This window comes from Perognathus longimembris, chromosome 15, assembly GCF_023159225.1.
Source record: "Perognathus longimembris pacificus isolate PPM17 chromosome 15, ASM2315922v1, whole genome shotgun sequence".
NCBI lineage: Eukaryota > Metazoa > Chordata > Mammalia > Rodentia > Heteromyidae > Perognathus > Perognathus longimembris.
In genome coordinates, this window is record NC_063175.1 from 40,873,844 (window position 1) to 40,889,050 (window position 15,207).

Consider the following 15,207-nt stretch of genomic DNA (forward strand, 5'->3'; position numbering starts at 1 on the left):
GTGTATATGTATGCCAATTCATTCTAGGGTTTAAGCTCAAGGCCTGGGTGCTGTCTCTGAGCTGTTTTGCTCAAGGCTAGCACTCTACCACTTGAGCCACAGTTCCAATGTTACGATAGTTTTTTTGGTGATTAATTTTTACAGGCTTTCCAGCCTAGGCTGGCTTCTAACCATGATCCTCAGACATCAGCATCCTGAGTAGCTAGTATTGGAGGTGTAAAACACCGGTGGCCTGGCTTGTAAATTCTTCCTTTTAGGTTATAAGCAATAAGACAGACATGTACCCAGAGTGTTAGTGCTAGTGGTGTTACTAACTGCATTTAGAAAGTGTGTACTTGACAATGAGGCAAATAGTGTAGAAAGTAGAGGCAAAAGATGAAGCTACAGCCTAAACAAGAGTTTACCCTAGAAGCAACCATGTTTAACTAAAGTAGGCAAATTCATAATTTTTTTTCATTTGTGCAAACATATTCCTTTTAGGTTAAGGTAGGCATTCATAAATTTGTTACTTACAACTGAAAAAAAATGAGAGAGGAGAGAGAGAGAGGTTTTCAAGTGTCATAATTGGGGCTGGGAATATGGTCTAGTGGCAAGAGTGCTTGCCTCGTGTACATGATCCCCCGGATTCGATTCCCCAGCACCACATATATAGGCAATGGCCAGAAGTGGCACTGTAGCTCAAGGGGCAGAGTGCTAGCTTTGAGCAAAAAGAAGCCAGGACAGTGCTCAGGCCCTGAGCTCAGGACTGGCAAAAAAACAACAAACAAAAAAAAAACCACTAATCAAGTATCATAATTGACTATTTATACAGACCAAGGAGGAAAGAAGCTTTCTTTTTCTTGTAAGTTTTTACTTATGGGCAGTGTACCTTTATACTCAATTTATTATTTAAGCCAATGTTTGTTTGATACAGGTTCTTTCATGGTTGCTTTTTGTTCTTAATATAATTGTTATATATATATATATATTCAATGAAAAAAAAAAAACTACTATTACCATGATTTGAACTCTAGGCCTTGTGCTTGCTGGACTTTCTTGCTTGACTGGCATTCTACCACTTGGGCCATGCCTCTAGCCCAAGTTTTCGCTGAGACATGGAGTTTCTCAGACTTTTCTGCATATATTAGCTTTAAAATATGTTCCTCTGGATTTTACCTTCCTGAGTAGCTATGTTTACAGGTGTGAGCCAGAAGTACCCTGCTAAGTTCTAATATTTTAGTGTTTCTTCACTAAACATGGTATTTTCAAGCTGAAAAACAGTAGTTATCAAATGCTTGATAACGCTTCTAACAACCTGTAAACTAGGGGCAGAGGTGACAGCCTGTTGCTGTCAGGCAGCTATTAGCTATTTCAGGGATATTCACATTGTATACAATAAAGCATTAATAGTTTAGTTTTCTACACATGATGTATTTCAGATAGTACATGCTAAGTGAGGTAGGTAACTTTACTACTCAGTAAAACACTGTTATTTACCTACACATTAATTACAATGGAAATCAATGATTGCTTGTAAGAGTTTATGTCCATGAACAAAAATGGTACTTACTTTGCTAATGTAATAAAAGCAGTACACATCTAAGTGATACCTGATAAGATGTCTTAATCTGGGAACTGCATTTATACAGCTATAGATCATAGGGCTTGTGCTCACAATGGTCTACCTTATATACTTCCACTGGGAAACAAGCATCATGAATCCCAAGGCACAGGACCCTTAAGAAACCACAGTGGAAAAAAATACCCTTCCTGTTAGCATTTTCACCAGAAGTCTACTGCAAATGGAACCAATTACACAAACCTGGTGGGGAGGTAATTCACAGCTTGAACAGACCAAAGAGAAATAGAAATCTTATACACTGCTGAAGGTACTTCCTAGAAGACTTAATCATGCTGAATCCTGGGTAACTTGGGTCTTCCAAAGACTTCAAAGACAAGAAATTTTGTCTACTCTGGGAGCCAACTCTGTATGAACTGGTTCCTACTCCAGAGACATGCAGCCCCTCTGCCAGTATCTAGTGATATTTCCCCATCAATCTCTCAACCAAAACCTAGGTGGCAACCTGTTGGCCAAAAATTTTTCTTCAAAATATTATAAAACACACAAAAACTTACAAGATTTTCCATATCTGTGCGAGCCAACATGTATGTTCTAACATTGCTGTTCTGATGGAGCAGTGTGTATAAGAGGAGCGTTGCTTGATCAGATGTCTGTTGTTCACAAAGGGCTGTATACAAACTGTTAAAATTAATCTGGAAGGCATGTGGAATTGATGAGGGAAAAGGACTGCTGTCTAGAATAGAAAAGAAAAACAGTCACAAAGAATTAGAAACTTACATAGGAGTATTTATGGGAAGTCTCTACTTTTCAGAGTAAAGAACATCAACTGGGGGGGGAGGGGGGTATGAGGGACAAGGTAACAAACAGTACAAGAAATGTATCCAATGCCTAACGTATGAAACTGTAACCTCTCTGTACATCAGTTTGATAATAAAAATTTGAAAAAAAACAAGCAAAAAAAAAGAACATCAACTGGTATTTTAAACTTTACTTTGAAAAGGAAAAGAGTAACTAAATAGAGTCACAGAGTTTGTTACTATTTTCTTGTAAGTATAGCTGAACTGAATCAGCTGTAAGTAAGGGCATCATAGTACAAAGCGTGCACCTGTAATCTTCTGCCCTTAAATACAGCAATGAGCAAAAGGATCTCTAATAGATACAATTTAGGACACTGGAAGACTTTGTTACCAATACAAAGATGATCAGTCCCAAATATCTAGAGACATAAAAAATACAGCTTGTATATAAAACAGAAAATTCTTTCATAAAATAAGACTTGTATAAAAACAACTGTGTTGAAGCTAGGTTCATTTATTCAAGTAAATAAATCATGTTTGAAATATCCACCAAGTCTATTAAACAATTCCCAAAGAAAATGGCTGGAACAACAACATATAATTTATATATTTAACACCTAAGATATAATTTTAAAATTGTTAAAATTAAATTTCAAAATAATTCCTTCATGTGACTAATTTTATATTTTTGTAAGGGATGGCAAAAGGAAGTATTGTCAAGTACTCTGAGTACAAGTTTACAGAATCTATATGAGATTCAATAGAGAAAATTGTAAACTTACTATATTATAACAGAGACAAAATACTTTATCACTCTGGCTTACAGATGACTGCGTTGGCATGTGTGTGTGTTTGTGTGTGTGTATGTGTGTGTGTGTGTGTGTGTGTGTGTTTATGTTTGCAATATCTATACCTTCCTAGCTAATAAGGGCTATGAACCAGCTTTCTACACCACTATTTTACATCCCTTATTTAATCCATACAACAAAGATGTCATGTTATTCTGAACCAGTTTTATAAAGAATAAAATGGAAGTTTAGAGAGATTAAGTAACTTTTCCAAGATCATTTATGAGTGAAAACTATTAACAGTTTTTGTATTGTTTTTCTTTTTCTAATAGCAGCAAGAATTTAATGAGTCTGTACTATTGTACATGTTCATTTAATTCTTCTAAGAATCATGTGAGGGAGAGATTATAATTCTTGCTTTAAAGATAAGAACACTGGTATTGGCTGGGAATGTGGCCTAGTGGTACAGTGCTTACCTAGTGTGCATGAAGCCCTGGGTTCAATTGCTCAATACCTATAAACACAAAATGCTGGAAGTGGTATTGTGGCTCGAGTGCTAGCCTTGAGCAAAATAAGCTTAGGGACAGTGCCCAGGCCCTGAGTTCAAGCCCCAGGACTGGCAAAAAAAAAAACAAAAAAAACAACCCAAACTGGTATTTTAAAGAATAACAACTAAGACATAACTACATGTCAATCCGACTCTAAAGTCAATAGTTCCAATCTCACTCTACTGTCTCCTAGAAGCCAAGGTTCAACCCTAAATGTACTAACATTTGGCCCGAGTGGCAAAAGTAACCATGCTAGAAACTATATATTGAATACTTGCTATGTAATGAAACTTGAGCTGATCATTTTAAATTCTACCTTTGCTTCATATTTATACAAACTATTAGGTGACATCAAGTCCATTTCACAGACAAAGTCCTTGAGACTGACTTACAGAAATTATGTGAACTGCCAAAGGTCTCATACTCTAAAGTAATCAAGATGTGTTATAAGCCCAAATCTGCTCAGCTCCAGAATGTGTCTTATTAACCACAGTAATCCACACTCTTCACACTACCACTAAGAAGAGCGCAATACCAGAAAAACACTACTGGGTACATGAGTTTTCACATTTTATGCATAAAATTGTTAACTGATTCCTACTAGTCTGTGCTACAGTCTGAATGTCTGTGTTTCCTCCAAAATTGATGTTGCAGCTTAGTCTTCAATGCAGTAATACTAAGAGGTATGGCCTTTAGCAGGTGATTAAGTCTTAAGTGCTTCTCTTTAGTGAAATCCTTGATTAAGGAATTTGAAAGAGGACTTCACATAATATTATTTGTTTTGCCCTTCAGGCTTATGCAATGTGAGAACATAGCATTCAAGGCATGACAATAGGGGCAGAGATTTGCCTTCATTAGACACCAACCTGCTAGTGCTTTGATTATGGATTTCTCCATCTCTAGACCTATGAGAAATCAATTTTTTTCATACATAACCTACTGTTGGGTATTTTATTACAGGAGCTCAAATGGACTAAGACAGTCTGTAAATGATAATACCAGAATTGGCAGAGATACAACTGTCACACCTAATGTATCAATGATGAGAAATGTGTGTTAGAATGGATCCAGAAATCAGAAGCCTCTCTGTTCCTGCTCTCATGTAATAGCAGGGTGAAGAGATTGTACTAGAGACCAGATGGCCATGCAATGCTACTGCTGCTTTACAGAAAAGGTTTGCTGATTTTTGTCCTAAGTTTTAGTCCTATAAAACTCTGAATAGAACGTATTATTTTTTCTTGTGCTGGTCCTGGGGCTTGAACTCAGGGTCTAGGTACTGTCTCTGAGTTGTTTTTGCTCAAGGACAGCGTTGTATCACACCTCCATTTTTGGCTTATTGGTGGTTAAATAGAGATAAGAGTCTCACAAAATTTCTTGTCCAGGCTGGGTTTCAACCTTGATTGTCAAATCTCAACCTCCTCAGTAGCTAGGATTATAGGCCTGAGACTGATATAAAACTACCTATTATTTGGGCTTCATGGGTTAAACTCCTATCCTTCATAGGTAGGACAGGCTGCTCTAAGGTAAGTACAAGTTCATTTGGTTATCTCCAAAAGAAATATAAGTTTAGAAAATATAAAGGACCTGTAAAGCTCTTCTAGCATTTATTTGGCTACCCTGAAAAACTTACAGGAATTTCTACATAACCAATTTGAAAAAAGCAAATTGACACACATCTCCAAAACTGAAAGATAATAAACAATAGGGAGTAAAGCAATACTCTCCTCCTTAGAAAACCAATTCAAGAAAAAAATCCTCACTAACCTTGCGTGTTTTTAAAGGACATAATGGCCTGTCTGTAGGGATTTGGTGCCTCTGGAGCATCTGTCAGGTTGGCCAACACCAGTAAAAGCAGGAGACTTTGGTTGGCCAGAGGGGAAGAAAGTTCTGGAGAAGCAGTGGCTTTGCTGCCCACACCGCCTAATGTGAAGACAGTCCAGAGACCAGCTTGAGAAGAAAACACAGGATTATTGTCATCAGTAATGTATTTCTGTACAAAATTTCATTCTTCTTACCCTTTAAAATATACTTGTTATAAAAGCAAAACAACTGCGTTATTTGGAAATTTTCCTATTGCCCAAGTAATATAAGACATTGTAATAACTATGTCCATAATCACATTCTATTCTACTTCTAGTTTCCATAGCTAATCATTATTTAACTTCCTTACACTATTTCTAGATTTTTCTTTATGTATGAAGATATGTAAATTATACCAATGCATAATGGTCAATATCTGCAAGCACTGTACATACTCCCATTGATACCATGGATGCAGCATGGAGAGGGGAGGGAAGAGGTAGGGAGAGGACAGAGGGAGAGGGAAGAAAGAGCAAGGCGAGGAACAAAATGCAAAAAGACATGAAGAATAATCCAGAATAAATGGTGGATTAGAAGTTACATCCAAGGGACTTAGTGACTGAGAAGAGTAAGGATAACAAGAAGAGATTATATTCCAAGAGAGAAAGAAAAGAGCCTCGAGAACCAAGAAAAAGGTGACAAGACAGAAAAGGCATGCAGAAACAGAAAGTTTAAAGTTTCTATTAACTAATGTGCTCTCCCTCCTTTTCATTAGAAAAATCTGGGTAAAAAAATGCCAACTAATAATTGTTAATTATATATCATAAATTTAAACTTATTCAAAACAATATTTATAATATAGTTGAGAAACTTGAAGCATCTACTAAGATGAAAATTATTTGAATAAGTAACAACCAGAAGACAAACTCAATTATTTTCCATGGGAAAGATGTGTTGTTTATTGGTAACATTTAAAATAAAAAATTAGGTCACTTCCTTCCACTTTTGAGCTTGCTCCGTGACTGCTTCCCCTGTACCCATCATTGTGTGTTCCAGGATTGCAAGCAAAGAAAAACACTATTAGAAAGTTCAATCTGCAACAAAAATAATCACAAAAGTCTCTCCAAGATAAAATACAAGTATTGGTTCTGGATTGTCATCATAGCTGCTTGTCTTTATTACTAGAGAAATAGGAGTCAACTGTTCCTGGACAGATTTCATAAACAAAGTACAGATTTTCTTTTAGCATACTGCCTCTTCACTCTGCTCTTCACTCTCCCTCCACCAAAAGCTTCCGTCAGAGAGAGAGAGAGAGAGAGAGAGAGAGAGAGAGAGAGAGAGAGAGAGAGAGAGAGAGAGAGAGAGAGAGAGTGTATCGAGGATCCTTTCTGGTAAATAGTACTAAATGTTGCTTTTCCTTATGAGGAGACTGAGGCAGCCTGCCATTGCCTACATTGTAGTTTAGACTGGCCCATAATATTGGCCCAGAATTCTTCCAAAAGTTCATTTCTTTTTGCTGATCCAAGACTCTGATCTATGACCCAAAAACCTTAATGGAATAGCATTTTCCTGTTGGCATTACAAAAAAAAAATCTTTCCACCAGAAAAACAAGGGAAAGTTACAGTATATTTCTTCCAAAAGCCAAATTAAGGATGGTTCCCAAAGTTTTAAAATTATATCCCTTGGGTCTTCAAAATAAGTTTGAAAATAAAAATCATCTAGCTAAAGCTTTTTAAAAAGTAGTGAAATTAGCTTTAAAAATCTTGTGTTTACTTAATATGTTTTAAAGTAATGACTCAAGAATATACTTAACAATCAAAATGTGATGAAGATACAAAGTATGACAGGATTGAGACATAAATATAATAAAGAAGAAAATCTCTCTCATTAAAAAAAATTATTTTTAACTCACCAAGCACCAGTAGCTCACAACTCTAATCCTAGCTACTCAGGAGACTGAGATCTGTGGATCGATCACAGTTTGAAGCCAGCCTGGTCAGACAAATCCCTGGAAGTCTTATCTCCAATTAACCAACAAAAAGCCAGAATTGGAGCCATGGCTCAAATGTTAAGAGTACTGGTGAGCAAAAAAGCTCAGCAAGAGTAAGAGGCCCTGAGTTCAAACTCCAGTATGGGAAAAGTTTAACTCAGAGCTGGCAGGATACTGGTGGCTCATGCCTATAATCCTAGCTACTCGGGAGGCTGAGATCTGAGAACTTCAGTTCAAAGTAGGAAAGTCTGTGAGATTTTTATTGTTATTTAACCACCAAAAAGCTGTAAATAGCTCATGTGGTAGAGTGCTGGCCTTGAGCAAAAAAGCTCAGGGACAGCACCGAGGCCTATGGACAAGCCTCAGGAACAGCGCACATGCACACACATGCACACACACAGCCCAACACTATTTTCTTTGCCTGTTTTGTCCTGGGGCTTGAACTGAGGGCCTGAGCACTATCCCTGGCTTCTTTTTGCTCAAAGCTAGCACTCTACCACTTGAGCCACAGCGCCATTTCTGGCTTTTTTCTATGTATGCGGTACTGAGAAATCAAACCCAGGGTTTCATGTACACGAGGTGAACACTTTACCACTAGAGCATATTCCCAGCCCCCTAACACTATTTTATTAAGACTTAAAGAAATAAAGGTAAATTATCATTTTTTCATATCAGTAAACATGCTACTTGCTAAACTATAATTGATTTCTTATATATAACAAGTATATTACAACACACTATTCATGCAGAACTGTATAAAAATAAATGATAATAAACACTGTCAGCATTGTAATAAAAATCTGCTGAAGGACCATATTCATATCTTGAACTTATGATACTCTAGAAAATTATTAACAGGAAAATTTGGGTCACAGTAATGAGAAAGCTAACATATAGAGGCCCTATTCCAGGAACCAAAACTACAAAGAAGCAAAGCTTATTCTCTACCTTTCAGGAAGTTAGCATAATGGGAAGACAAACATATAAACAATTAAAAACCAATTTTAACTGCCATAATGACCCAATAAATAAAGCTAACACTTAACACACCTGTGCCTTTCCCATGCAAGAAAAATATCATAGCAAAATAAGAAAAGACGGCTTCACTAATAATGTCAGTAAGCATGCATTCCAGGAAAAACACCATGGCCTAAACCATATTCTCAGCCTTCCTTTTGATAAATAAAATATGCCAGGACTTAGCTACACACACCTTCATTTCCCAACCTTTTCCTGCAGGAAATCATAGCAATGTGACTAAATTCCAATCAAAGGGACAGCAGCAAATAAATTTTAGGCCATATCTTTAAGAAGAAAGATATTGATCGTCTTACTCATATCCTTTCTTCCCAATGGTTATACCTCATGCATAGTGATGGACGTCAGATATGAATTTGTGCAGAAGGATATGCATGAATGAATAGAAAAACAAGAGAACTACAACTTGTACCTTGATGAACTCAGCAAAGTGGCCTATATCCCAAGACTAGCTTTTAATTTAAGCGAAATACAGCCTTTTATCTTGATGAAGCCATTGATGCCTGATCTCTATTAAAAACCAAACCAATATCATAACTAATGCAATCTTTTCTTTTTGTTGTTCGTGGGGCTTGAACGCAGGGCCTGGGCGCTGTCCCTGAGCTCTTTTTGCTCTTTTTCTACCACTTTGAGCCACAACTCCATGCTGGTTTTCTGACAGTTAATTGGAGATAAGGGCATCACAGACTTTCCTGCTCAGGCTAGCTTTGAACTGTGATCCTCAGATCCTAGCCTCCTGAGGAGGTAGGATTACAGGCAGGAGCCATGGGTGCTTGGCTATAACTAATGTAATTATGCACCATAGTGTTCTGTAATATTATTGCTGAGATTTTTTTTACAAAGAATTTATAAAATTCCTTGTCTACTATTCTTGTAAAACTTTTAAATTTTAAGATAACTATATAGAAGCTGGTAAGAATATGAGGGGAGGGAAGACTTTGAAAAAGAAAACTACAAGCCAGGCAACAGTGGCCTGTTGCCTGTAATCCTATCTATTCAGGAGGCTGAAATCTGAGGAGCACAGTTTGAAGCCAGCCTGGAAAAGAAAGTCTGTTAGTCTCTTATCTCCAATTAACCACCAAAAAAGTCAAAAGTGGAGCTGCGGCTCAGTGGTAGAGTGCTAGCTCTGAACAAAAATGTTCCAAGACAGCATCCAGGCCGAATTCAAGCTCCAGGACTGGTGTGCAAAGTGCACACACACACACACACATACACACACACACACATAAATGAAGACCAGGTACTAGCAGATCAAACCTATAATCCTAGCTACTCAGGATGCTGAGATTTGAAACTTATCGTTCACAGCCAGCCCAGGAAGACAAATCCAAGAGATTCTTAACCAGCAAATATCCGAAAGTGGAGGTATATATAGCTCAAGTGGTAGAGCACCAGCCTTGGGTAGAAAACTAAGTGAGAACATGAGGCCCTGAGGTTAAATCCTAGTACACACACACACATACACACACACACACACACACACACTAAGAGAATATTTGGTAGACTGAGCATTATAGTGAAATAGAGTACCAGCCTTGGGTAGAAAACTAAGTGAGAACATGAGGCCCTGAGGTTAAATCCTAGTACACACACACACACACACACACACACACACACACACACACACACACACCCTAAGAGAATATTTGGTAGACTGAGCATTATATTGAAATATGAAGCATAAAACACTGGACCACTGGTGATATCGGGGAGCAAAAGTGTGGCACAGAAAAGCTTTTAAAAAATGTTTAATTTTAAAAAGTGATTATTAGAAATACAGAATATATTGATATAATTAGAAATATATAATACTAGCATATCAATCTGATAATTTCTAAGAATTTACTTGGTATTAGAATAAAATAAGTAAAGCCAGGCATGGGGGCCCAGGACAGTAGGTAGAAGTAGGAGAATCAAGAGTTCATGAGTTCAAACCCAACCTGATCTATAGCAAGGCTGTCTCAAAAACAAGCAAACAAGGCAGGTGCTGGTGGCTCATGTTCGTAATCCAAGCTACTCAAGAAATCGAGATCTGATGATCAGAGTCCAAAGACAGACCATACAGGATAGTCTGTGAGACTCTTATGTCCAATAAACTACCCGAAAAAGCCAGCAGTGGAGCTGTGACTCAGGTGGTAAAGCACTAGCCTTGAGCAAAGATTAAGGGCAGTGCCTAATCCCTGAATGCAAGCCCCAGGACTGGCACAAAAACAAAAGTAAAAAAGCATAATTATTTACCTTAAATAATATGCTTAAAATTCTGAAACCTAAGTCACTCTAAAGTGAAAAAATTCAAGTTGTACTAATATAAAATAAAACATAGCAGCTGTGTGGATAGGATTGATGTTTTGGAAACACTGATATATAGAAAAATAAACATATCTCTGAGTATCTAACTGTGGAGCAGTGCCACCTTATACACAGAAATAAGTTCTAAGCACAGAGTGGATACCTAAAACGACTTCCAAACCTACATATACTATGTTTTATCCTACACACAAATACATAACTATGGCAAAGTTTAATTTATAAATTAGACAGAGTGTAAAATAATTATAACTAAAATTGAATAATTATAACAATACACTATAATAAAAGTTATTTTGAATGGGTATTTGATTCTTTTTTTTTTTTTTTTGGCCAGTCCTGGGCCTTGAACTCAGGGCCTGAGCACTGTCCCTGGCTTCCTTTTGCTCAAGGCTAGCACTCTGCCACTTGAGCCACAGCGCCACTTCTGGCCGTTTTCTGTATATGTGGTGCTGGGGAATTGAACCCAGGGCCTCATGTATATGAGGCAAGCTCTCTTGCCACTAGGCCACATCCCCAGCCCTGAATTGGTATTTGACAATGCAAGATTTGATATTCTGTGGGGGAAAAGCAAATTTTTTTGGATTTTTTGTTTACTAGTTTTAGACTACAACTGACAACAAATAACCTAAAACCACAGAAAGCAAAACCATGGGCAAAGAGGAACAAAACAATCCCTGTCCATTTAACATTTCCCCATGTCCTTGGTCATTAACCCAGCATTACACTGGCGAGACCTTTATATCTACTGACAGTGAGATGCGCCCCAACCAAACATAGCACTTAGTGTGCTAATGATGGAAGAGAAACATAAGCCAACAACCTTTAACCTACTCTAACCATTCAACTTCAGCTAAGGAAAACCCAACAATGCAACATGTCACCCTGTGAACATCACAAGGCTTCACTGCATGTGAAGTCTTTGTTAGTATTACATTTCTCTTTCTGTCCGTAGCTATGCTACTGCACAGCTGTGCCTTGCTAAACCACCTATTCTATGTTCCAAGACTCTGTCCAAAAAGCCTAAGAACCTAAGGAAGTTTGTGTACTGCTCTCTTTCATTTCCCCAAACAATCCTTAACCTCCAGGCTCTGTTATTACCTTTTTGTAAAAAACTAAAAAATTATGGCTGGGAATGTGGCTTAGTGGTAGAGTGCTTGCCTAGCATGCATGAGGCCCTGGGTTCAATTCCTCAGTACAATATAAACAGAAAAAGATAGAAGTGGTGCTGTGGCTCACATGGTAAAGCCTTAGGCAAAAGAAGCTCAGGGACAGTGCCCAGTCTCTGACTTCAAGCCCCAGGACTGGCAAAAAGTAAACAAAAATTATAACCTCTAGAAGAGAACTACCTTGTTTTTCTACCTTTGAAATTTATACAATTACTTATAACATGTATACACTGCGTTCAACCTATTATAAAAGGAGTGAAATGTACCTTTTTCAAGGAAATGATACCTTTGGACTATCATTTCTCCATCACTAATTAAATGTCAACTCTATAAAATGCAAACGTTTAACAAGTAACAAGTATGTGTTACATTAAACTGAGTTATTAGTATCACAGAATATAAATACGCTATGCCATTTTCCTGCTTGAAAAAAATAACCTCACTAGATTCTATGTCACTTTTCACTAACTACCTTATTTTTCTGCCTACACTTCCATTCTCCCCTCAACCCACTCTGACCAACTTCCTAAACACCACTCTAAGTAAATGATTTGTGACAAAGTAACCAATATTTTAATCTTACCACTTCAATAGTCCAGTAAGAGTTCTTACCTTACTCAATCTCTCATTTGTATGTGCATCAAGTTATATTATTGCCTATGTTATAACAAACATTTGAAACCACAATGAAAAGATTTCATAGTAGCTCAGATAGATGAAAATAATTAGTGCACCGAACTGAAAACTAAATCTGAGAAAATTACCTAGCATGAAGATGAGATAAAGTGGATATTCTAATAAGATTAAGAAACATGAAGAAAATTTTAAAAAAGAAAAAAAAGAAACATGAAGAATGGAACTAAGTCCAATGTGTTGGACAGGAATTTCATAAAAGGACAAAGTAAAATTTCAAATCATAAAAATTATCAAAAAACAGAGATTTAATGATAGTTTTCATTTCTAAACTAGCAGGTTTAAAGTACAGACTGCAGTGTTTTAAAAAGATATTATATCACTCTGGAAGATGAAAAAGAAAAGTCTAGTTTGTTCAGAAACTCTACTAGATCCAAATCACAAATACTCTGATTCTTCCAGTAAGATGTATGAATTCTTGGAGAAGACATGCTAGGAATAAGCAGTCACAAAATAAACATGGGGACATTTTCTGGGCCATTAACTTCATACTAAGATTTCAAAGAGGCTAATTAATTAAACTCACATGTAACAACTTTTTAGAAATAAAACAAACATGGATATGTACGCTGTGAAGTCGAATTTTAAATGTACATAAATTTAGAAAATAAATTATAAAACTGAGCCTTTTCTGCACTGGTTACATACTCATTTGCCTTACCTTCCATTACCGCTAAGCTTAAAGAGCACTTGGAAAGGGCTCTAATGGCTTTTCAAGAATGTGTAAATTGCCATAATTCTCAGGATTTATGGTTTATGCACAATAAAAGATTCTTTGTGTGTTTCACTACCTGTTTGTGTTGCTTCTTTTACCTTATATGTAAATGCCTAATTTTAGGAAGAGTATGACAAGAATAACAGGAGACTGAGAACAAAAGTTGGTAGCAGATGAAGTACATGGCTTTCTCCTGCCATTCTGCTTGCAATGATGTTAAATGGAAACTTCTACAAATAACCCATGCTAGAAAGCTAGTGTAATATAGCTAGGCCCTGTATTCACTTCCTGTGTGTTATTACTCATGGCACATTTAGAGCGAGGACAAACAGACCTGAATAAAAACGGCATGCAAATGCAAAAGGAGGTACTGCAGGGTATGTACACTGCTTCAGGATTCTCAAGAACCAGGTTTTTTCCCCTCTTGTTGATTCACTGTGTTTGGTTGCCATTCCTAAGATAACCTGTAGCCCAAGATGGCTAACCTAGCTCCAGATGTCACTTTGTCATTCAAGTCAAAAGGGAAAGGTGAGTAAATGAACTCTGTTTGTTTTGTTTTGTTTTTTGCCAGTCCTGGGACTTGGACTCAGGGCCTGAGCATTGTCCCTGGCTTCTTTTTGCTCAAGGCTAGCACTCTACCTCTTGAGCCACAGCGCCACTTCCAGCTTTTTCTGTTTATGTGATGCTAAGGAATTGAACCCAGGGCTTCGTGCATGCTAGACAAGCACTCTACTGCTAAGCCACATTCCCAGCCCATGAACACTTTAAAAAGAGAGTTCAAGTTTGCAAGTTTGTTCAGGCCACTTCTGCTTTGAACAAAATATAGATCATATTTGGTTGCAAATGACTCTGGGAATGTTTCTCTTCTTGGTGCTCACATAGTCTGCTAAAATGGAGAGTGTCCAATACTAGTCACTGCCATACCACATTTGAGTAAAATCTTTGTAGTGTCCCTAGAACATGCTCTTTCTATTTGAGATAAAGGGACAGCTAATTACCTTCCGTACCCTGTCCTTTATGTCCTTCTTTCACTTAGCTCAGGAGAAAATGTGCCCACATCATGAGTAACAACATGAGAACTGGCAGAAGTACTGACAATCTTCCCAAAACATTCTCTTTCTGAAAGCAAGCAGCAGGATGCCTAAAAACATGTGCTATTACTCACAGAGCCAAAAGAACAAGGAAAATAACCTGATGCTTTCTGGCAAAAAAAAAGCCTGCTTTCCTGGTATGATTAAATCAGGATCTGAAATTACTAAAAGGTAATTTGGACTTAGTGTATCTTTCTTTATTAGGACTCATACTTTTCAAACATACAGGGATGTGCTTTATTTTCATAATAAACTACTGCTGTTTGCTAGGAAATAAGGGCATGTAAAGCTGTTTCTTCCTTATGAAATACTTCTTACAATTTTATAATAATAAGTTTTGTTTTGTTACAGACAAAGTATAACTATGTAGTCGAATCTGGTCTTTAGTTCAGTATACAGGCCAGGCTGCAGATAAACTCAAGCTCTTCCTGCATCTGCCTCCCGAGTGGGGGATAACGAGCTACACTGCTATGCCTAGCTTTCGGTTCTTTACTTTTCTTTATAGTTTCACCACTGTAGACACAACACTAAACAATAAAGCTTAACTTTTTCAGCTTTTGAAATACAGATCTGTCCATTTCTGAATTTTCATGCTCTTTGTGTCCTTTTGAAACTTGCTTCTTTCCTTTTAAAATTGTGTTGTAAGAGCCATCTGGGTTTCCATGTGTAGCTGTAGGTAGGTCCTTCAGCTGCATATGAGATTCTTCAT

The 15,207-nt window shown here is 37.2% G+C and overlaps 1 protein-coding gene across 3 annotated transcripts in view; it reads right to left on the reverse strand.

Moving 5' to 3' along the window:
- The window catches only part of Dym (dymeclin), a 276,321-nt gene that overhangs the window by 162,262 nt on the left and 98,852 nt on the right, over positions 1-15,207 (reverse strand). For all 3 annotated transcript variants that reach the window (XM_048363482.1, XM_048363481.1, XM_048363480.1), the window contains 2 exons: positions 5,459-5,641; positions 2,116-2,294 (listed from right to left, as the gene is read on the reverse strand). In XM_048363482.1, the coding sequence (XP_048219439.1) occupies positions 2,116-2,294; positions 5,459-5,641 (362 nt within the window). The remainder of the gene's footprint in view (positions 1-2,115; positions 2,295-5,458; positions 5,642-15,207) is intronic.